The sequence below is a fragment of the Coenobita brevimanus genome, chromosome 93 (assembly GCF_032717465.1).
Source record: "Coenobita brevimanus isolate Jiangsu-jjx chromosome 93, ASM3271746v2, whole genome shotgun sequence".
Classification (NCBI taxonomy): domain Eukaryota; kingdom Metazoa; phylum Arthropoda; class Malacostraca; order Decapoda; family Coenobitidae; genus Coenobita; species Coenobita brevimanus.
Window position 1 is genome coordinate 41,601,213 of NC_137046.1, and position 24,089 is coordinate 41,625,301.

Consider the following 24,089-nt stretch of genomic DNA (forward strand, 5'->3'; position numbering starts at 1 on the left):
TCCCTCACGTATGTCTATCCAGAGTTTTTAGAAGTCAGTGTGTAAAGTATGATACATGCACCAAGCAAGGTTGCAGTCATATTGGGGAAGTGTTTATGAAGAATCGTAATATTATCACAGGATAAACTAGTCTCCATAATAGTTAACTCCAATTACAAACTGTTTCGGTCTTCGTATTTTTCAGTTTAACAACTCAGATTTGACTACAGACGACTTCAATTTAGGAGAGTGTATAAATAAAACCCCTGGTTAGGCGAGCCAAGGCATCCTTACCTCCACCCGAATCAGGTGTTGCTAGTGTTATGTTTACTTTTTGGAATGGATTTAATGCAACAGATCTTGGTATATCTTGAGCAAGAATATTGGAGGCAGTTGTTTGGAGGTTACCTTCAGTAGCAGTGCTGCATGTTATCTTCAGAAAAAAAGTACTGGTAGAATTATTAGTTTACGTAGAGTTATTATGGTTTACAGTTAAAAAAAAAAGAAAAAGAAAAATCCAGTTTTCAAGGATACTTTAGTGCACTAACAGCTATATAATGCTGTGACTAAATGTAAGCTGTTAATTACATATTAAGCATTTAAAATATGTTTTTGTGAACCCTGAATCCCATGGTTAGGAACATAATATCTATTTGCTTACAGGATATGTAGTTGTCAAATGCAGACCTTACATTCATGTCTTTCTGCCACATTGGAGTGGAGTCAACTTGGTAGGATAGGGTGATTTAAATATGATTTCTTTGTAAGAACCTGAATAGAATTAAGATTTCACAATATAAGTATCACTACTGGTAATTGCAAAATACCTGTAGTACATTACCGGTGGGTGTATGTCATCAAAGAGTGTATGATGATTGTCAGTACACTGAAACCAGTGAGGTAATTGCCTAGTCATTGTCATAGTCTGCAACCCAGATATAAGCATTCATGAATATGAACTGATATAGTAATACTTGTGCAGAGTGGGCGTCCTCTTATGGATGATGACACCACGCTGGATGACACCATTCTTGGCACTGGCAGCATCCACACCTCCCTCGACTCTGGTACTAAGCAGGTGAGCTTTTCATCACCTTTTTCCATTAGGAACTCACTTATTTCACTATCTTCACAGTTATTTGCCTTACGTCACAAGCTTCTTAGTTATTATTAGCATTCTCACCTTAGAAATGATGATAGCATGGTTACTGTACCAGTGCTTGGAGCTTACTAATTCACTTCACTAGTTTCCCGTGTTTAATTATTTGAAAGAAGATGAAGGATCCCTAGCACACACAGTTTGATCTAGTATGTAAAAATTTCTGATGTATGGTTTAGTATTAGATGTAAAAAAAAATACCTGAAGCTAGTCTTTCATACAGTATACTTTTTAGTTGATAATATAAAAGGTAGCAGGGTATACTGAACAGCTGTTTGTCAGTGTTGATTACATCATAAAAAAGTTATTTTTCTTACAAAAATCAATCTGAAATCTCTGCAAAAGACTAGTAGCTATAGGAAGTAATACAGGATAAACCTAACTGTTTTTGGTTGTAGCTATCATGAATTGTAACCTTCCCTTCATCAGCGAAAGGTTACACAATTGCCCCAGTCATTATTACCTTATTAGTCTTTTAATACCTGTAATCTGTCAGGTGAGACACTGGCAGTTTGACTGATATTAACCCTCTCCTGCACGGGGGATCGGCATTATGTGAGCAATGAACCCCAACCATCCCTTGGATATACAGTAAACCTATACTGGCTCAATCCGATTGAAGCATCATAATTATTCACTAAACCACCAGGTGCCATAATTTGGTTATACTACCCAGCTTAGTATCATTCACTTATTTATGCATCGCTTATTGCTTACAGATACATAAGCATTTCATCAATGCCTGTTGAGAGAAAATTGTAGAGTATTCAGCAAGCATTGACAAAATGTTTATATACAGTAATACCTCATTATAACGGACTAATTGGGGCCCAAATCATTCCAAAAAATGTGAAATTCCGATGAAAGTGACTTCCGGACTTCGCTCTGCTAACCCAGAATTTTTCCAATGTACAGATCAGACATTAGTCCGGATCGCATGAATGGTTTTTAAACTGTTTTGACTACCATTGTGGTACTGTACTGTGTTATAACTTCACTACATTCAAATAGTATAATATATATAATAATACTGTACTGTACACTGATAAACATGTCTTTTATTTACCTTATTGTGGTGAACATAGCTGAAGTGGTGAGGCAGTCCAGACTGCTTCTTGTTTTATCAGACTTTTTCCGATATACAGGAATATAGTCCATTAGTTCCTTGAGTCCGATGAAAGTGAATTCCGGTCTATTGAAGTCCGTTATATCAAGGTTTTACTATATATCTAGAAAATCGGCATTGAATATATGAGTGGACAAGAAAATGTGGCAATTTATTATTTTTTTCTTCTTTCATGAGGAAGTTCGTTTATTCATTTATAACGTAGTAATTTCATAACAATACAGTTACAAACTAGAATGGCATTCAGTAGAGCCCTTACCTCCACCATCAACATCCATGCAATATTCACTAAAAAATTGACACCCTATCTCGCAGTGTTAACCCTTTAACCGCGGGCTTGATTTGCTTTTTCTTGCGGCACCCGCGGGCATATTCGCGCTCTGACAGACTCTCTAAAAATATTTGCCAGAAATCAGTTATTAGTCCTAGAATACTAAAATCACATATGCTTATGGCATATACCTTCAGCTTTCTCCTGGGGTGTTTGTTGAGCCTTCGTCGAGTACCATAGGATTTGTGGAGACCTCTGAAGTTGGGTAACGAAGTCTCCACTTTACACTTCCCGACAACCCGTAATATGATTACCACAGTCTGATATTATCACTAGAAATACTATTCTATGATTCTCAAATAGTTTGGAATCCATATTCCAAAAAAAAAAAAAAAAACTATGAAAGCAATGAAAATTATGAGGGCGTATGACCTTCCCACTTGCGCTAGTTCGCCGCTGGTATTGTCATTTATTATTCATAAAAACACTCACAGTTTATACTTCTATTACTGTATAACACATATATATCTACAGTCTTTATCAATAAGTTTCCTTCAGTAATAGTAGTTTATTGTCACTGTAGGCATTCAATTACTTTTAGTAAAATACGTAGCATTCACTTTCTCGTCCTGTATACTAGCATTGAGAGTGAATGTCACTTTCACCTTCACTCTCATAACTCATAGTATTCATACATGCTAGAGTGAAGCTTTCACTTTCATTACTCCTAGTATATATATATACTCGTAGTCTTATAATACTACTCATTTACATTTCTATTTACGTTCCCTATTTTATTTACATTATTTACATTTCTGTTTTATTTACACTGTGTTATGCACTGTCATTTGAAGTAACTTATAAAACTGTTTTCCACTGTTCACTTATATTTACATTCATTGCATTCACATGCTGTTTACACATTATTTACACATTATTTACAATTCCACTTGCACTGTTTTACTCAACAGAAAGATCGTAGTCACTTTCTTTTAATTGTCAGTCCTTTACCTCTTTCCACACTAGGTGTAGTAGGGGGTAAAGGTCACAGTGCCCTTTCCATGGGGGTAAAAAGTGGCGGAAGTTAGCAGGAGCAAACAGACGTACCTTCATCTTGGAAGATGACAGTGAACTGATAGGGGTGGGCCAGGATGACCTACCTAGGGAAATGCATTACTTCCAACGTCAGCCTCTTGACAGCTGCTAATATATAGCAGTGAAATGAATGGCAGGAAATCTAGACAATACATTATAAATTAGGTAGTTCCAGGTGAATGTAAATATCACTTAGGCTTCTCCCTTCCCTCCTTATATATATTTTTAGTACGAGAATAGATTATACGGCATATTTCAAGGGGAAATAAACAGCGAAAATTAGCGAACGAGTGCACGTGAGGTGTTGTCAGGTGATAATTAGCCAATTCCAGGTGTATGGCAATCTCACTTACGTTATTTCTTTTTTGTATATATTATTTGGTATAAGAATAGGGCATAGGGCTTATTTCAATGGATGAAATCAGTGGAAAATTCCAGGGAAGATTTACTTAGCGTAGCACAGCCGGGCAGGCGAGAGGAGAGGGTAATGGAGGGAAGGTAGGGTGGGGAGTCAAGAACGGGGAGAAATGGCTAAATTGTCAACAATGGATGGGAGTACAGATGAGATTAGGAATGTTGGACATTGGCAGTACTGATAGATGATACAAGCTACCACTTGAAAGCCCGGGCGAATTCAAAATAACACAGAATCGCAAAAGTGACGCCCCGCGGTATGATCCCTTGCTCCCAAGCATCACGAAAGTGACGCCCTGCAGTTAAGGGGTTAAAGAAAGTGAAAAAAAATTCGTGGATCTGCACCTTTATCTCGATCTGCACCAAACTTTAATGGAGTCTATTCTTGGCCCAGGCCCATTCTTCTACAAAGTTTCGTGGAAATCCGTCTTGTAGTTTTTGTGTAATCTTGCTCACAAACTAACTAACTAACAAACAAATGAACAGGGCTGAAAACATAACCTCCTTGGCGGAGGTAATAAGGACAGGGGAATGAAATGATCATAAACATTTTGCGATGTTGAGCCTGCCGCTACTAGAGCGGCTGGCGTGGTCAAGGGTTGTTAGATATTTCTGTTCCGTATGCCATGAAAATCTTTCTGATGGAGCTAGAAGTGTCATTTTTTAATGAAACTCATTGCAAATAAATGCAACTACAACTTTCTCTCAACATGTATCTGTGAGAAATCAACACTGAATAGATGAGTGAATGATAAAATATGGTAGTAATTTATTTATTTTATTTATTTTTGTTCTAGGAAGATCAGTTATTAATTTGTAACATGTAGCAATTTCATAACAATACAATTATAAGTAAGGGCAAGGGAGAAAGTTGAATGGAAACATTTTCCAATGTTCTGCACATCGCTGAGTGAGGAGTGTGTGGCGTGTAAGGTCTGGGCCAGCCCATGGGGTCATGCATTACTCGGAAACGGTTGGACATAGGTTGCGTTGAAATAGTTCGAGAGGGTTAAGTTGTGGACCAGAGAATGAGAGAACAGGAGACTATGTACTTTTGCAAAACCTTGTTTTTCCAGCATATCAGCTAATTATAGAATAGGATTGTCTGGAAGTTTAACTTTGACTTAATGCATGAGGTAACATTTTGTTGTCTCTACAGACCGATGCTGTTTTGAGATGTTACAGGACATATATTGTGCTGAATCTATTTTTATAAAAATTGATTTAAAAAATTAAATTGTACTGTAGTTTGTAATCCATCCATCTATCATCTAATCCTGTGTTTTGCCATGAGGAGCATAGGAGCCTGGGGCTGGGCAAGTTGGTCCTGACATTTAAGATGAGAACGACCAGCTTCACTCATTTGGGAGTGGCATTATGTGAGCAATAAACCCCAGCCACCCCTTGGATGTAAATCTACTCAGGCTTAATCCAATTTGAGTGCCCTAATTACCCATTATACCACCAGGCGCCATAATTTGGTTTTGCGGTTACCACCCAGCATAGTAAATGGTTTCCTGGTGTACAGGATCCTCTTTGGCTTGTCACTAAGGGTAGAGTCACCCATAGGCAGAAGGAAGAGGAAAAGAATGAAGGAAAGAAAGACAGAAGAGGGAGTGTAAAGCCACCCATAGGCAGAAGGAAGAGGAAAGAATGAAGGAAAGAAAGACAGAAGAGGAAGGAAGGAAAAGAGGAAAGGGCAGACACTCAAAGCAGCACAAAATTAAGTGAGTGGATGGTGAGCACCCCCTCCTACCACCTATAGAGAATTTGCCAGTGTGTGAAATACACATTGCCCTTGCCTCAGAAAGTTTTATACACTGTAATGTTCTTCCCAGACAAAACCATGCCATGCCTTGTTGCCCTCAGTCTGTCAGTCATTAGCACTTTTTGTCAAAAAAAAAAAAAAAAAATCTCCCACCTACCATAATGTTCAGTGTTGGCAGTGTTGGTTATGTTATCAGTAAAATGAGCCAAGGATCTTTAAAGGCAACTGGAACACCTGTACATTATTCATTCAATCACTTTTAATGACTAAAATTCATCACCACTGATAAGTATCATTGAGTAGAGTCCACTTACCCATAATCCACAATTTCTCTTCCAACCACATATCACGTTTTAAGTGATTCATGTAACATAATTAATAGATTTCGTGGGTATATAACTACAGTATTTGTCCCAACATCAAGTCCCTCTTTTGACTCTTAAGCCCTCTTGACCTCCAGTTACCTAATGTTACTAAAAACCATAGCTGTAGGACTAAACTAGGCCTAAAGCTCGGATAAATAAAGTTTCCCTCCACACATGGCACTAGTCTCCCTTTCACTAGTACTGTATATACACCACTCACTTTACCTTGACCTAAAATTTCCATTCCTCCATCTTGAACGCTGAGTTTGAGCAGTAGAGTAACACTAGAATATGATGCTAGTCACAAGTAAGTGCTACAGAATGAATGTAGAGCCACAAAATTGTCTTTTTCAGCCCCTGAGCTGCAGGAAATAAACTGCAAAAGGATGAAAATCTGGGACCAAGTTAAAGTGAAAGAACTATAGCTGGTATGCTTGCTCTCGCAAACTTCATGCTTTACTCCACACCTAAGCTCACTGTCTTGCTTACACACTCACCCAGCCACAACAATGAAACATCAGATTTGCATGCATAATTAGGTTATTACCCGAATGTCACCGCAAGAAGCAGATGTCACAGAGTTGGAGGCGTCTCACAAGCTCGCTGGCTTTGCATACTTAAAATGTGGGTGGGAGGGGAGTCACCAGTATTTCTGGAGGCCAGATTTGGCAGGTTTAAATGTTCTTATGATGGAATTAGAACATGTAATAATTTTTTTTAGGTTCTGCTGTTCACGATTCATGTTCTGGGCTGGTCGCTTACAAAAAAAGAAAAAAAAAAAAAGTGACATTTTGTAAATAGAAGTATTTACCTTTTAACCCTGTAAATGCCTCAACCCTTATCACGTGATACAAGTATCCCTCATTATACAGTCTGGTTATGTTGCTAGAAAACTGATTTGAAAATGAACTGAGCATTTAATGAACATATTATAACACAGGTGCAGTAGAGATACGTTTCCAGACTACCGTCTCAGGATCCAATTACAGTAGACCCTCAATTTGTGCAGCTTCTTGTACTGTATTCTGGAATTTTACTGTGAAAATTGAAGTACGCAAATCACACCATTGAAGCCCATGTTATATGGCTAACTGATAGGGTGAAATCCCCAGCTTTTCCGAAAGTCCCTCTTTTGGCCCTTTTCAAAGATTTTTACCCCCTCCTGATCATCATCCCTAACATTCATTGTAGTACACAAATAAACTTGAGGAATGTCACTGGGCATATAAAAAGAGTTAATTAGAGTGTACAAAGTAGTAAATAAGTGGCTATCACATGACATGATGGGGGATGAAGCGATACAATACTTGGGTGTCAGGGAAGGAGTTATCCTTAGATGATGACTTATCTCTGTACCTAGAGGTAGGTACAAAAGTCTTTGGAAAGCATAAAGTAATGAAAAACTTAGTTAAAAGAAGAAAATGTTTACATTGAGTGGTGGCAATGAGTTGAGAGAGACGAGAGGAAGACGGCAAGTGATTGTGTGTGTGTGTGTGTGTGTGTGTGTGTGTGTGTGTGTGTGTCTTGGGGGGGGGCTGCTGATTGAGTGTTGATTTACAACTATTTGTTTTAATAAAAACTTAATTGAAGAAGAAAAACTCCATAGTGAGTGGTAGAAATGAGTGAGATAGAGATGAGATGCAGGCAGCAAGCAGTGTGTGTGTGTGTATGTAAGGAGGGGGGGGGGGGGCAGCTGATTGAGTGTTGAATTATGACCATGTGTTTTAATAAATATTGTAGTTGAAGAAGAGAAGTGCATGGTGAGTGGTGGTGATGAGGTCAGAGAGACGAGAGTCAGGCAGCGAGCAGCGTAGATGCGTGGCCAGTTGATCAAGTGTAAACAGACCACATCCTGCCATAATTTTAGCCATGTTGAATTATGACCATTCGTTTTAGCAAAATCTTACAAAAAGAAACTGTTTTGTTTATTCTAGGTGGGGTGAGTGCATCTGCGTGGTCTGACAGTGGAACTTTGGGGGGGATGGCCATGGATGGAGGCCGACTTCTGAGATTTTCCCTCAAACCCCACCCCTCCCACCCCACATTTACTGGGGTCAGGGTTTATCTTTCTATGCAAATCATGTTTAGTGCAAATTTGGCCCCCCTAAAATGAGGATCTAATGTATACATTCAGGTCTCACAATACAGTAGGGTTGTGTCAGGTGAAAACCTACTGCAAAACAATTTATCAAATAGTGAGGTCGATATAACATGGGCTCAGTGGGGTTAGGGAGGATGCCCTTGACTGCCAAACCTATAATCTAAAAAAACTTTATCCATTTAGGCTCGCCCTCGGCACCGCCCCATAGAAACGCGCTTTTCACCAGGGGTAGCATGCTGGCCAGACACAATTTCCAAGTCACAAGTTTTAATATTTCACACACAAAAGTTATGACGTCACTTGATATTGCACATTGCACTATTTGCAACACACTTGCAGTGTTATTTGGTGATTGCAGTGGTGTTTCAGTGGCGTTTCTTGCACAATATGAAACAAAAGGCTGATGATCACAGCAAATGTAAACACTGGATGGCCATCTTGACTAAATAAGCTGACTAGGAAGCCCTGTTATCAGCCGATTGGGGAGGCTGTGTATGTAAGTTTGACATGATTTGTAAGTCCCAGGTTTTGGTATTTCACCCACAAAAAGTTACCGTTTCACATAATATTGCTCACTGCACTATTTGTTATGCATGTGCATTGTTACTTGACAATAACACTGGTGTTTCATTGGCATTTCATGCAGAAAATGGAATGAAAGGCAGACAATCACAGCAAATGCAAATGCTGGGCAACCATGTTGGCTCAGACAACTGACTGCATCTGTACCAGATTCTCAGATGTGGCTGTTGCAATTATTGTTTTAGCAAAATTATGACCAATTTTCAAGTTATTTTGAAAAAGTTTATAACTTTGACATCGTTATAGTGATTTTTCACATAGAGAAATCGTGTAATGAGACCTGATTGTAGTAAACCTGTTAATGATGGACATGTTCGTCAGTTTTTGTGACTTTAAGCTATTTGTTGCGTCACTGATCCTATATTTCCATTGAATATTTACAGAAATAATTATACAGTAGGGTCACTGTACAACATGAGATAGGTTATTAGGAACCTAGTGCTGAATCAAGTTGTGCTAAAACGTGACATATATTTACATGTAAAATAGGGGTTTGTTCTGGAAACCCCAGATTTTTCCAAAAAATATAGTAATCCCTCTATTATCTGGACATCCTTTACCCGGGCAATCCCTTAGCCAGATGCTGTGATCTGGCTGTTTGAAACCTTAAGCTTACATTTTACAATTTTATCTGGACAAAATGCATGCGTCCAGGTGAAAATTATGGCTGTGCGAACATTTTCTTGCTCGGCAGATTGGGAACATCCCAGTAGCGCTGCCCTGTCTGGTTGGGTAGTTCACTCAGTGTCTGCTAGAGACCCCCTTGGTCATTCTCAGTTTCTATGCGGTGACAGTATAGTGAACAGCTCCTTTCACATATTTGCCATGGCAGCACGCATGGTGGCATTTGTGGTTGTTCCCTACCTATATCAGGCCTTGCTATTCCTTGCATGCCTCTTCCTGGGGAATGTGATGATGGCCCCTCCACCAGGGAAAAGGAAGATGGTAGTGCTGACTCTGGAGAAGTTGGAGATCCTGGGTAAGCATAATGTGGGATGGCCAAATCATGTGTGTTGATGTTGATTTTATTCAAGCTTACTGTACTGTACCATGATTTTATACCATTTTACCATTATGTTTTTTGTGCCCACTGCATTCTTTATGTGTAGCCAGTTTTTTCATGTTTTCATGTCACTGCAAGATTTGGCTCTACTGTGGTGATTACGTGTCTGTGGTTGATGGGTCTGCATGGCCATGGTAATTACTTGGCTGTGGTTTATAGGTCTGCTTGACCAGATAGAGTAGTGTTAAACAACAGGGTCAAGTGTTTTACAATGCACTGTAGTGGCCTTTTACACTGGCTTTCAAAGTTATGTTATGTACGAAGGGGGGCCAGGGGAGAAGTCCATTTTCCAGACGAAGCCTTTACTTGGACATGCCTTTCGCACTCTTACGTTGTATAATCTATGGATTACTGTATAAAGTTCAGTTATTGTAATATTTCTGCCTTTGATGAGTGCTGCAGTGTGTTTACGCAGTATCTTGCTGACTGGACACTTTAGTGCATCCTAACCTAACTGAAGGATTTTACTCCCAAGACCCCCCATAATTTTAACCAGCTAAAACTGCCACTAAACCTAACATTGAAAGTTCCCCAGTACCAGCCAGACAAAATTTTCTAATAATCAACTTCTAAAAAATTGCCACCCAGCATCACACATATTTTGCTGAGAATTACTTTCAGCGCATTAAGTAACAGCATCCAGATGGCCAAAGTTTGCCCAGTTCAATGGGCCACGCTTCCATTCACTCATCATTCAACCCCACAGAGTCCTGGCTTCTGGTAGGCCAAAAGTTTCCACCACATACTGTAGCTTCACATATACCTAAGCGGTCGGGCCAATCCAAATGCTGTCACTTTAAAATGGGGTGCCAAATCCCTGGTCATATGCTTCTCTGCACAAAATTAATCCAGCCGGCTTGATCCCTTTTCAGTCCCATAGTTTCACCAACTTCCATACGTCACTTCATCAGACACTTACCCACTGTATCTCTCCACCTTTTTCTTGGCCTACCTCACCTCCTCCCTCCTTCAGATTCACTCAGATAAACCTTTTTCATCACACTATTGTCATTCATTCTCTCCATCTGACCATACCATCTCAGTACACTCTCTTCGATTCTGGTATCCACAGACTTCCTCACTCCACGTCTTTCACAAATCACATAATTCCGTATCCTATCCACACTCTGTACTCCACATACATACCTCAACAGTCCCATCTCTACTGCTTTCCCTCTTGACCTTTCATTTTCATGTCACACCATAGTCTCACACCCATATGTTAAAGTTGGTACTAACACTCCTTCATGTAAGCCTCACACAGCTGCAGCACTCAAGCGTCTGTTTCTTACCAAGGCTTTCGTAGCACCAGCTACTTTCCTTCCTTGTGTCACTCTACTTTCCACTTCTTTTGCACATTTTCCTCTCTTCTCTCTCCCTGTACCCAGATATTTGTACTCTATCACCAATTTCAGTCTCTCTCCATTCACTGTAACATCACACAGGGAGTCATCTTCTCTCTCAGTAACCATCACTTTATTCTTTTCTACACTTGCTGTCAAGGCACGACAGCCACAGACCTCAGCAAAACACTGCACTAATCAACCAAGCTCTTGTCTGGTATTTACAAGCAGTACTGCATCCTCAACATATATCAAATTTGAGATATTCTATCCATCACCATTCATTACTGATGCCATCCCTTTCTCCATTACTCATGTTTTTACTTCTCGCATCACCCCATCCATATATATATACAGTATATTGAGCAACTGTGGGAACATCACACAACCTTGTCACACACCAACATTGATTGTGAACCATTTACGTAGATGCCCATTTACCCTTACACATGCTTCATCATCATCATAAAAGCTCTTAACGGCACCTAGCAGCTTACCATCTACACCGTACGTATGCAAAACTTTCCACAATCCTTCTCTGCTTATTTTGTCATATGCTTTTTCCAAATTCTTAATTGCCATAAACACCTTATAGCCCTTCTCACAAGCCTTCTACACCATCTGTCTTACAGCAAATATTTGATCCACACATCCTCTGCCACTGCTAAAGCCACTCTGTTCATCACTCAGTAGGCCTTCCGATATCTCTCTTACTTTCTCTAGAATAATTCTTCCCTATACCTACCCCACAACACTCGGTAGACATGCCACAATAATTCTTGCATTCACTTTGCTCACTGTTATTCTTGTAGAGAGGTACTGTCACAGCCCTTTTCCGCTCTTGTGGCACAGTTTCATTCATCCATTAACAGTAAAGGAAAAAATACAATGAAATCATCGGCAGTAAACTTCTATGGTAAACATGAATGCAGTAATGCTGCTTAATAAACAAGTCGACCAAGCAGTATAATTTGCGTGATATTATATTTCACAAGAACTGATGTCACATAATTATCTTACCTAACTTCTTACATCAAAATGTAGTCTTCACATGCTGTAAGAGGCAAATTTTCTATCCTCTGAGTCCATCATTTCATTTTAAAAAATCAGTCGCAAAGCCCTTTTCACTTATTGGACCAAACATGAAAACATGAATTTTAGTGCTCCCTCACCATTAACATCTTTAGCTTTGCATCACTCTCCAACATAATGACGATCTGCATCACAAAATACACCCAACTCATGTTATATGATGGTCCCACTTTGGATTGTCCAAATGTTATTCTCATTTCCATTAAGCTGCCACGCTACACGCCATTTCATCCAGTAATTCTACATCTTCCTTGGGAATAAATTGCTTTTCTTTAGTTTTTAGCACTGTCACAATGCTTAGATATTGTATAAATTAGTTTGAAACCGTGTGCTCAGAGTTCTGAGATGAAATGAGGAGCAAGGGGGAAAAAAAAAGAAAAATGCTTGTAGGCACAGTGACAGTCAACATAATGAGACTGAGGCAGGCAGCGGCAGGTATTGGACATGGGTCACATGGGTCGGCTTGAATTAAGGATCCTTAGCAGTGCCTGACAAAATCACAGCACATGAATTGTAAACAAGCACAGCCATCTGAAAATCCAGTACCTAAATGCACCCACTTCCCACTCAGTTTCTCTTGCACAGTTGAGTGATATTATGGTGTTCTTAAATAATAAAGGGAGGATTTAAATGCTTGTGTTGTTGTAAGAGCATTACTTCCCATTGTCTTCAAATCATGGCTGCTGTAGCAGCATTCCCGACAACAAACAGTTTCATGACCTTTCTGAATATCTTACCAAATGAATTATTACTGAGCATTGGTTTGTTAATGTAAGTAATAATAATACTGTTGTAGTGTTTGAGGGAAAAAAAAAAAAAAATGTTGGAATGAATCAGTCAGTGGGAATATGCAGGCACAAACCACTCTTGTCAGTGTCTGAACACCAGTCGTGCATTGTGTTCTTTCGTTTCAGCCCTTGTCACTGAGCATAAGTATTTTAAGTGAATGTTGGGCAAGTAACATAATTAACTCTTCATTAATATGCCTCTTGAGAACAGTGATTGTCCACTTACTAAGTTAACGCAGGATCATTCATTCTGTTTATGCTCATGTCTGCAGCACATAAGTCCATGTTATTGTGAAAAAACAGTCACTCAAAATGCTCATTCTCTTTATCTCTTCATTTCACAAATCTCAAGGGTATATTTTCCGTAATTAGTGTCACATGTAATATTGATGCTGCGATTCACATGCTTTGGCTGGGGGTAGATTGGGACCCAAATTTTGAAAGAAAAGATACATAGAAAGCACACAGCTGGTACCTGCACAGTTATTCTCATGATCTCTTTATTCCACTCATTTTTAATGTTGTCCATAAATTAAGTAATGTGTGATATGCAACACTGCTCTTTGCATGTTGTTTTGGTAGGGACTGGATCGGTTAGATTGGGACTGAGTTGTAAAAGAATGGAACATAGAATGTACACAGCTGGTACCTGCACAACCATTTTCTCAGTCTCTTTATTCCACTTATTTTAATATCGGGACTCAGCCATAAAAGAAAGTATTGTATACACAATGTACACAGTTTGTACTGGTACAGTCTTGCCTCAGTCTCCTTATTATTAGGCATGAAAGGATGGATCTTGCTGGTGAGTCTCTCGAGTGTGTGGAAGAGTTTTGGTACATGGGAGACATGTTATGTGTTGGAGGTCAGGCTGGAACTAGCTCTGTGGCTAGAGTGAAGAGTGGTTGGCAGAAGTTCAGCGAGCTGTTGCCTTTCCTGATATTGAGAGGTCTCCCCCTCCTTGCTAAGGAATCTTTGCATGTGCCATGTGTTAGGAGTGTAATGGTGTATGGTAGTGAGACCTGGGCAGTAAAGGAAGAGGATATGTGGAGGCTCAAACATACAGAGGTGGCAGTGATTAGGTGGATGTGCAGTGCATCATTGAATATGAGGCCTGAAGGGGCTAGGTTTATGATGGAAGAGTTAAGTGAAAGGATGGGACTGAAGTGTATTGGCACTGTGGAAAGGAGAGGTAGATTGAGATGGTCTGGGCATGTAGAGAAGATGGGGGATGATAATTGGGTGCAGAAAGTGAAAAGTGTTTATGATGGGGGTAGGGTTGCAAGAGGCAGACCGAAAAAGATATGGGATGTGGTTACAAAGTTTGACCTCAGGGATAAGGGGTTGAATAGGGAGGCTGCCAGAGATTGAGCAGCATGGAGAGCTGCCATTAGGTGACTAAGGCCGACACATGCAGGCATGTTGGAGCCTTCATAAACAAATGAATGAGCGAACTGTATGTTGTTGATAAATGGAATAATGTATTAATATGGAGCACTACTGCCTGCATCCCTGACTCACATGGAACCTAGGTGATTTAATAAATGTAATTAGTGTTTTAATGTTGTAACTCTGAATTGTTGCCAAAAAAGCCATCGTAACATGAGAGTTTACCGCAGAATTGATCCTCCTTCAACATAGTAAGAGTGTTCCTGAAGGTAATGTTCAACAAGGATCATATTTGACAGAATTTGTATCATATTGAGAAAGGGGTATTACATTTCTAACCATTGTAGGAAAGGGGGTTTATTGTTCACAGAATCAGAATTTATAAGGCTAAATATATAACTAATGGCACCTCTGTATTCATGGCATTATATAACTGTTTGTGCATTGACCGCCATTGTTAGTTGGACTTTTTTTTTTTCCCAGATTGGTAATAACTTGAAGCAGTCACCTCTGGAACTGTCTCCCTCTGTCTGTATTTCCTTCTAACTATGATCTCCAGTCTTTCAAACGTAGTGTGTCCAGGCATCTCAAAATGATCAGTTCTTGATTTTGGCTCTCTCTTGTACTTTGTATTGTAGGCTCGTGACCTTTGGTTCCTTCTTCCTAAAAAAAAAAAAAAAAAAAAAAAGGGTGTTAGCTTTACTTGGAACATAACAGGTAAAGCTGGAACTGAAGTTAACCTCCTCAGATGACTGAGTGCTATATTCTTCATAAAGATAGGAAAGTCATTTACAGAGAATCAAACTAAACAATATGAAAAAAAGAATGGTGTGTAATAAAGTTAAATGTTATGAAAACCTGTTTATCCAACAAACTAGTTATCATCATCATCATCATCATCCAGACCTCCTTTCCCACCCTAGGACAGGGTGAGAAGTAGCAGTGTCCAGACAGCCCAAATTTGCCCAGTCCAATGGGTCACACTTCCATTCACTCATCATTCAAGCCCCCGGAATCCTGGCTGTGTTGGATACGCCAAAAACATTCACCACGTTTTGTAGCTTCATATAAACGAATCTGATGGAGTCAATCCAGACGCTGCCATACTAATAAGGGTGGCAAATCCCTAATCATGCACTTCTCCTCACAACATTCATCCAGCCAGCTCGATCTCTTGTCAATTCCCTAGCCTCACTGACTTCCAAACCTCTCTTCCTCACACTCATCCACCATATGTCTCCACCTTCTCCTTGGCCTACCTCGCCCCCTTCCTCCTTCAGATTCGCTCAGATATACCTTTTTCACCACTCTGTTGTTTATCCATGCTCTCCACATGACTATACCATCTCAGTACACTCTCTTCGATTCTGGTGTCCACTGACTTCCTTACTCCACATCTTTTACAAATCACATTGTTTGGTAACCTATGCACCCTCTGTACTCCACACAGGGCCGCCCCTAGGAATTTTCTAAGGGTGGAGCCTGTAGTGAGGTGAGGTCAGGTAATCCGATAATTGCTGGGAGGTCACATGCAGGATTAGAGTCAGTGAGCTGCTGTCCCCTGACTCCACATACATTCCTCAGCAGTCCCATCTCCACTGCTCTTACTCTTGACTTTTCACATTCATGCCACACCATCGTCTCACATCCATATGTTAAAGTTGGCACTAACTCTCCTTCATGTAAGCCTCGTGCAGCTGCAGCACTCAAGCTTCTGTTTCTTATCAAGGCCTTTATTGCACCAGCTACTTTTCTTCCTTGTGTCACTCCACTTTCCACTTCTTTTGCACATTTTCCTCTCTTTTCTGTCACTGTACCCTGGTATTTGAACTCTCACGAATTCCAGTATCTCTCTATTCACTGTAACATCACACTGGGAGTCACCTTCTCTATCATTAACCATCGCTTTATTGTTTTCTGCATTTACTCTCCAGGCATGATGCTCAGAGACATCAGCAAAACTCTGCACTAGCCTACCAAGTTCTTGTCCGGTATTTGCAAGCAGTGCTGCATCATCAGCATACAACAAGTTTTAGACATTCCATCCATGACCATTCATTACCAATGCTGTCCCTCTCTCCATTACTTGTGTTTTTACTTCTCATCACCCCATCCATATATGTACTGTATATTGAACAACCATGAGGACATTACACAACCTTGTTGCACGCCCACTCCAATTGTGAACCACTCACTTAGATGCCCATTAACCCTTACACATGCTTCACTACCATCATAAAAACTCTTGACAGCACCTAGCAGCTTAGCACCTACACCGTTCATGTGCAAAACTTTCCACAATCCTTCTCTGTCCACTTTGTCTTATGCTTTTTTCCACATCCATGAATGCCATAAACACTTTGTGGTCCTTCTCACAAGCTTTCTCTGCCATCTGTCTCGCTGCAAATATTTGATCCTCACATCCTCTGCCACTCCTAAAGCCACCCTGTTCATCACTCACTAGGACCTCTATCTCTCTTACTTTCTCTGTAATAATTCTTCCATATACCTTCCCTACCACACTCAATAACCTTGTGCCGCAATAATTCTTGCACTCGCTTCGCTCACCTTTATTTTTGTACAGGGGTACAATCACAGCCTTTTTCCACTCTTCTAGCAGTTTCACTCATCCATGCCTTTTTACATATCTCCAACAAGCACTTCATTCCACTGTCTCCACTGCACTTAATGAGCTCTGCATAAACCTCATCAACCTCAGCTGCTTTCCCATTTTTTCAGCCACTTCACAGCACTCTTCACCTGTGCGAGTGTCACGTCTCCCTGCACTGCACTCCTTCCCTGCACACCTCCAAAACCAAATCATGTTTACAGCTACCCTGCTTTCTTTATTCCCATTCATCAGGCCCTCAAAATATTCTTTCCATCTGGTTGTCACTTCATCCCCATGGGTTAATAATCTACCAGCTACATCCTTCACACTATCACATTGCAAACTAGCTATATCCTTTGTAAGTACAATAAACTCAGTCAAACAAGACACTTATGGGGGAAATGGTGTCCATTAGAGGCAATTCACCCATAGATCCAGCAGTTTTTCTAAATGCCCCTAATATTAATAAAAAAAAAAAAAGACAGAAAACTTGCACATTGCATGCTCATTGTTTCTTATGAAATCATTCGTAAATCATTAGAAAAAGAGTTAGAGAGAGAATCCCCAGTATGTGCCTATGTAAAAATTGCCAGATAAGTGTGTAGAGGGACTTCCCTTTTTATTCGTCTTTCTGCTATTCCTTCTTTTAGTGGTTTCTTTCTCATCTTTGGATACAGCTGGTGCATGTTTATATCCAAGGGGTGGTTTGGGTTTCTTGCTCACGTAATGCCACTCGGGGATGAGGGAGGCTGACCACTCTCACCTTAAATGTCAGGACTAACTTGCCTAGCCCAAGGCTCCTATGCTCCTCATGGGGCAACACTGGATTAGATGATAAATGAAATGAATGGATGTGACAGGAAAAGGAATAAGAGAAGGGGGTAGAAGTAACAAGAGGAGGAAAGGAGTGAAAGAGGAAGGAGAAAATAGAGAAAGAAAAATGTCCAGGAGCAGGGAAAATGGGAGAAGGGTAGAAAGAGGGAGAGAAGAGAAACAGTTAACAAGTGATGGTCTGTCAAAGTTAGAGAGAGAGAGAGATAACCCTTATAGCAAGCACAGCACGGAGTTTCACTTGTGTGGACTTATATTGGCTGGAGCTGATAAGTTGGAGGACCATAAGCCTGATATTATTTCTCTTTGTATATATTTGCGTTAATTCCCTTGTTTTCATGCTTTCCAAATAACCTATGGATGTGAAAGAAAAAGAAATAGGAGAAGGGGAACAGAAGTAACAGGAAAAGGAAAGAAAAGAAGGAAGGAAGGAGAAAAGAGAAAAAGAGAAATGTATTGGAGTGGGGAAGTACAAGAAAGGTGGAAAGAGGGAGAGACTTGAGAATTAACAAATGGTGATCTGTTAAGGTATGTCTGTGTGTAACAGAGAGTAGGGGGATGTGGGCAAAAATAACCCATGTGACAGGCATAGAAGACCATGTTTTGACTGTGTTTGCTTTTGTAGAAATTGTTGCAGCTAAGGAGGGATGCATGTTTCATATTATTATTTCATAATACAGTAGCAGTCCTATTTTTCGGCATCTATGGGACCAGGCAAGTGCCGAAATATCAAAATTGCCGAATTGTCAAAAACCCTACCCACTCAGTACCTTATATGTTTCGGTGAACATTATCATCACTACTCATATCATTACAAATGTGTTTGGAGAGAGTACTGTATACTGTTTGATACTGTACAATACTGTAATGAATACAGTACTATACATGAATATGAAAAATAAAGAAATTAGTGAACATACTGTATATAAATGTAATGATACAGTAGGCCTACAAGTTCACATGCACTTACCTAAACTTATAGTAGGTTCCTTATATACATATGTACAATAGAAGGGGTTGATTGGAGTCTGCTACTGCTGGAAGAAGTCCCCACAGTAGAGGGGACAAAAAAAATCGGTAAATCTGCCGAACGATCAGAGGTTTTCGTCAATGGGACTATTTCTCAAAACTGCTGAAATGTCAGATTTGCCGGGGAATTGGATGCCGAAGAATTGGACTTTTACTGTATTTAGTGTATTCTAATTCCTCTATTGTGTTGCTTTCTTTTATCACCTTTGGATGTGACAGGAAAAGGAATAAGAAAGAGGGATAGACTTCTTTTTCTAATTTGTTGATATTATCAGGCTTCTGTACACTTAGGACAACACTCCTTATTTTGTGATACCTCAGATGACCCCCCCCCCCCCCCCTTTTTTTTTTTTTTTTTTACAGCACGAGGTAAAGCACAATGTAAAATGCACATGCGATGGAAGGACCCCTTGCTAGAAAACAAAGGCGTGCCGTGTTCAATTGACTGGGCAAAGTCCATTGTTTTGAGAGTGGGGAAGGATCACAAAATTTGTCCATTAGATCCACAATCCAGTAGATCTGGATCTGCTTGAGTGAGGGTTTACTGTACATTCCCAGTTTCACCACACAACCGTGAGGCATATGTTTTGGTGCTTTACGCATTCATGATGTACCTGGATAGATATGTGAAGTTTATAGGATTATTATTTTAATTGGATTAGTAACTCAGTGTAAGGAAGCATTGCAAGAATAAATTTAAGGGTAATGTAGTTAAAATAATTAGAAATCTTTGTAGAATTATAAGAGTTTTCATATTCACAAGGACAAAAATATATGCTTAAGAGATGTTAATTCACAAGCCATGAGGAACATTAGTGAAAATGATCAGTTGAAAATGAATAAATGAAGGTGGTGCAAAACAACATAAAGTGGTGCCACACCCCACCTTGAGACTTAGTGGATGATTCCCCTCTCCCCACTTCCCAGATTATTCAGAATGCAGATATGTGAAAAACCACATTGGAATGCATAAAATTCTTGCAAATATCTGTCCCTATAGCCAGATGCCTTATTCCCATAAGGGGCCACTACAAACAAATCACCACCATGTCATCCTGTCCCCTCCGATTTCAGTGCCCTCCGAGAACTCACTCCCCGCTCTCATATACCCCTGCACTCCATCCCTCCATCTCATCCTCGTTTTCCCCCCACCCTCCCTCCCTCCACCACACATACACTCTCCTCATTAGTCTCTTACTCTCCATCATCTCCACATGGCCAAACCACCTCAGTGTATTTCTCCTAATGCTTTCTATCACATCCACATACGCACCACAAGCTCCTCCACTACCTTATTTGTCAGTCTGTCTCTCCATGTGACTCCACATGCTCCTTTCAAATAACTCATATCCACTACACTCTCTTGACTTGTGTCTTTCCAGCTAGGCCCAATTTTTGTGTCCGTATGTTGGAGTAGGTATCACAGTACAGTACTGTCATGCAATGAATTTTAAAATTCCATGCTCACTTCCCTATTTCTTATTGCTGCTTTCTGTGAACCAGCAACCTTTCTTCCCTGTCATACCATTTCAAGCGCTTCATCCTCTAAACTTCCTTCCTTACTCATCGCACTATTCAAGTACTTAAATGCACTTGCATTTTCCATCTCCTCACAATCTAGCCCCAGTATGCAGTGACTTCATTTCTCTCGAAGATAACAACTTTACTTTTCCCTGCATTCATCTTCAAATTCAGTTTCTTACAAACTCTCAGAGTCACTTACCAAGCCTTGCAGTTCCCATTCATCTTCGCTTTACAGTACCATCTGCAGGCAACAGAACAGGAAGTTTCCAGTTGCTGCCGTCTCTCATTAGGGCCACTCCAACATCCACTGCCCTACCTTGTATCTGTTGTATAACTTATCCGTTTACAAGTTGAACAAGCATGGAGACATGACACATATCTTTTTCAATCCAGCATTCAGGTAGAAAAATTCACTCAGTTCACCATCCACATGCACTGCAGCCCTAGTGCCCTCATACCTAATTCACGGCATTCAACAGCTTCCCATTTACTTCATATATTTTTAATAGTTTCCACATTCATTGTCTATCCACCTTGTCATATGGCTTCTCAAAATCAATGAAGGCGCACACAACTTCTTTTCCTTCCCTAGAATCTTTTCAACTAAACACTTTAGGATGAATGTCTGATCTACAGAACAGCTTCCTTCATGGAACCTCCCTGCAACTGTGTACAGGCAGACCTTGAGCTACAATACCCCTAGATACAGTCAAGTTGCCTAAGGCATGGGTAATTGGTTCTGGAACAAACCCGCACCATAGAAAACCATGCCATAGAAAAAAACTAAACTTATGGGAAAAATGGAATTTGGTTCTGGACGTTTGCCCAAAGTCCCCCTTCTCACCCCACTTTCCCCATTTGCCCCCACTTTACACAGGCACACAATCAAGCAGTCAGTCAGTGCATGTATTACATGTAACAATAGGCACAAAAAAATGGGAGTATGATCAGCCTTGTGTCTACTTGGTCATAATACAGTCGTTCGTAAAACCGATATGAACTGGCTAGTGATGAAGCACTGATCTCTGAGCTAAGACGAAGTATAACGCATCCCATCATCATCATCACGTATATAAGGATGATTATTAATGTGATAAATGTGAGTTTTGTTGGCACTTGAACATACAAACTTTATCAAAGAAACTTCTTCAATCAGTACTTGACCGGGCAGCCTCCGCCATCTTTAATGTTTTGGTTGGTCAGCTGACAATGATGGGAGACATTATACTTCATCTTAGCTCAGAGATAGGTGCTTATGACTAACCCATTCATGGCGGTTTTACAAACAAACCTATAAACTAGTCACAATACCCAAAGAATCTTTAATGTTTCATTACTTAACACAATGAATTTGGTGACATTTAACCTCCTCATAAGAGAGAAAAAAGTCCACTATTAGAGCACTTGTAGTATGGAGCTGAAGTGGTTTCCATCTTCTTTGTTTACAAACAGGGGAGTGCACCAATCGCCAGGGGAATTTGCCCGGACGTTTCAAACCTTGCTGTGCTGCCATGCCATAGGTATTTTATGTGCATGGTTGTTTTTTGGTTCTGGCTCCTTGCCGTTTCATTGAAAACTGCGGCATGGAAGTCCGTGCCATTGGCGATTTGACTGTACGATAGCCCGACATAGTGATGGGGGAAGAAATACCACCGTACCTTGCCAAACAATGGCCAAATCCCGGTATAATGATGGGTTTTGTTTTTCTTTAACCGATTTTAATGATATTTTATACTTAAATATTGTATTTAGGTGGATTTATAAACTGTTTTTAGACTTAGATTAGTGCGTTTTAGTCATATATGGGGTGAACATTTCATTTTGGGGTACAGTTTTCTAAGTTTGATATTTTCCAGACTTATTTTTGTATTATTTTCAGAGTTTTTGGAGGGGTTTAGGTGAGTTATAAACTGCTTTTAGGCTTAGTTAAGCTTGTTATAAAGTCATTTGGGGTTTAGGTTAGCTAAAAACTTGTTTTTGGACTCATTTGGATGAGTTTAAGACTTGGGAGGGAAACCCAAGGCTCAGAGATGCATCCTTATACTCTACATGTTGAATCTACCTCGAGATATGATACTCCATGTAGCGATGGGTTTTTACTTAATCAGTTGCATTATCAAACTTGGGTATGCCTGCATTTAAGAGTTCTGCGTTTAAGACATTCGTGTTGGAAGAGGTGTTACTGTATAGAAATTACTTTTGCATCCCCTAAAGATACTTTCATGAGAAAAAAAATCATATGTATTATGATGTCAGGCTATAGATAGATAGATAGATTTTTAAAAGTGTTTAAAATAGAGGATAAATAATATAATAAAGAATAGATGAGTAATCATTCACATGTGAGAATGGGCAAGCGTAAAGGAGAGTAGGGAGGGAGGGCGATGTTAGCAGGACACAGTGGGGTACAGTAGAGTCGCGGTTTAAGACAAAACGAAACAATGGTCGTACAGGAACACGGGCATTTAATTTCTCCCATAATTACATAATAGCAAGGTAATACCACTCAATTGCACGAGAGAAACTGTGGGAAGTGGGTGTGTTTAGGTACCCGTATTGGATTTCCAGATACAACTCGTGTGTTATGCTTTTGCCGGTCACTGATTGGCTTCCTAGACCCAACCCGACCCTCGTGACCCATGTCCCATACGACCTGCCACAGCCTGCCTCGATGTTGTGAAGACGGTTGACGTGATAAGTTTATTTGCTTATTTCTTTGCGCCTCATTTCCTCTCAGAACTCTGAGCATGTGGTTCCCAAGTAACTTTAGTTATGCCTAAACACCCTGAAAGTGCTATGAACACAAGAAAAGCATTTATTCTAAATAAATGTGTAAAATTGTCAGACAAAGTGGCACGTGGTGTGGGAGCTTAAATGCAAACGATCAGACAGATATGAGTCGAGTGTGTTTTCAATGTGGATAGTTTTGTTTGTTGGAAAAAGAAGTAAATGATGAAGGAGCAGTAAAATTCATGTTTTCACTCTTAGTGCAATGAGTGTGGGGGGGGGGGAAAGGCTTTGTGCCCAATGTTTATTATGAACTGATGGTCTTTGGTGAGAAAATTCGGATCTTACGATGTGTGAAGACACTACTTATTGATATACAGTTTATAGTTAGGTAAGATAATTATGTGAGTTCAGTTCTTGTGAATTATACAGTCATACAAATTCTACTGCATGACTGACTTTCATGTTTTTCATAGTTACTGCATTTGTGTGTATCTGAGAAATGAGAAATACGCAATCACTCCATGCTGACAACTTCTGTTTAGCATTTTTTTTTCCTTTATTGTTTGATGAGTAATGGCTTTCAAAAATAGTTTCACACTGCACTTTTTTTAATGAGCCGAAAGTGATTCTTGGCAAAATATACCTGATGCTGGCTGGCCATTATTCAAGTGTTGTTTAGGTCAAAAGTTTTTTGCTTGATTGGTAATGAGGACTCTCAAGAGGCTTAATGGCAATCCTTGGTGATTAAAATTTTTATGGGGAGTATTAGGGGGCACAACCAATCGGTTAGGTTAGGTTAGAATGCAGTATGCACTGATGTGTCCAGTTG

At 39.9% G+C, this 24,089-nt stretch overlaps 1 protein-coding gene across 1 annotated transcript in view; it reads left to right on the top strand.

Annotated features, from left to right (window-relative positions):
• Nhe3 (Na[+]/H[+] hydrogen exchanger 3) overlaps positions 1-24,089 on the top strand; it is a 168,305-nt gene that overhangs the window by 106,611 nt on the left and 37,605 nt on the right. Inside the window, exon 14 of the mRNA XM_080282410.1 lies at positions 962-1,057. Within this exon, the coding sequence (XP_080138536.1) occupies positions 962-1,057 (96 nt within the window). The remainder of the gene's footprint in view (positions 1-961; positions 1,058-24,089) is intronic.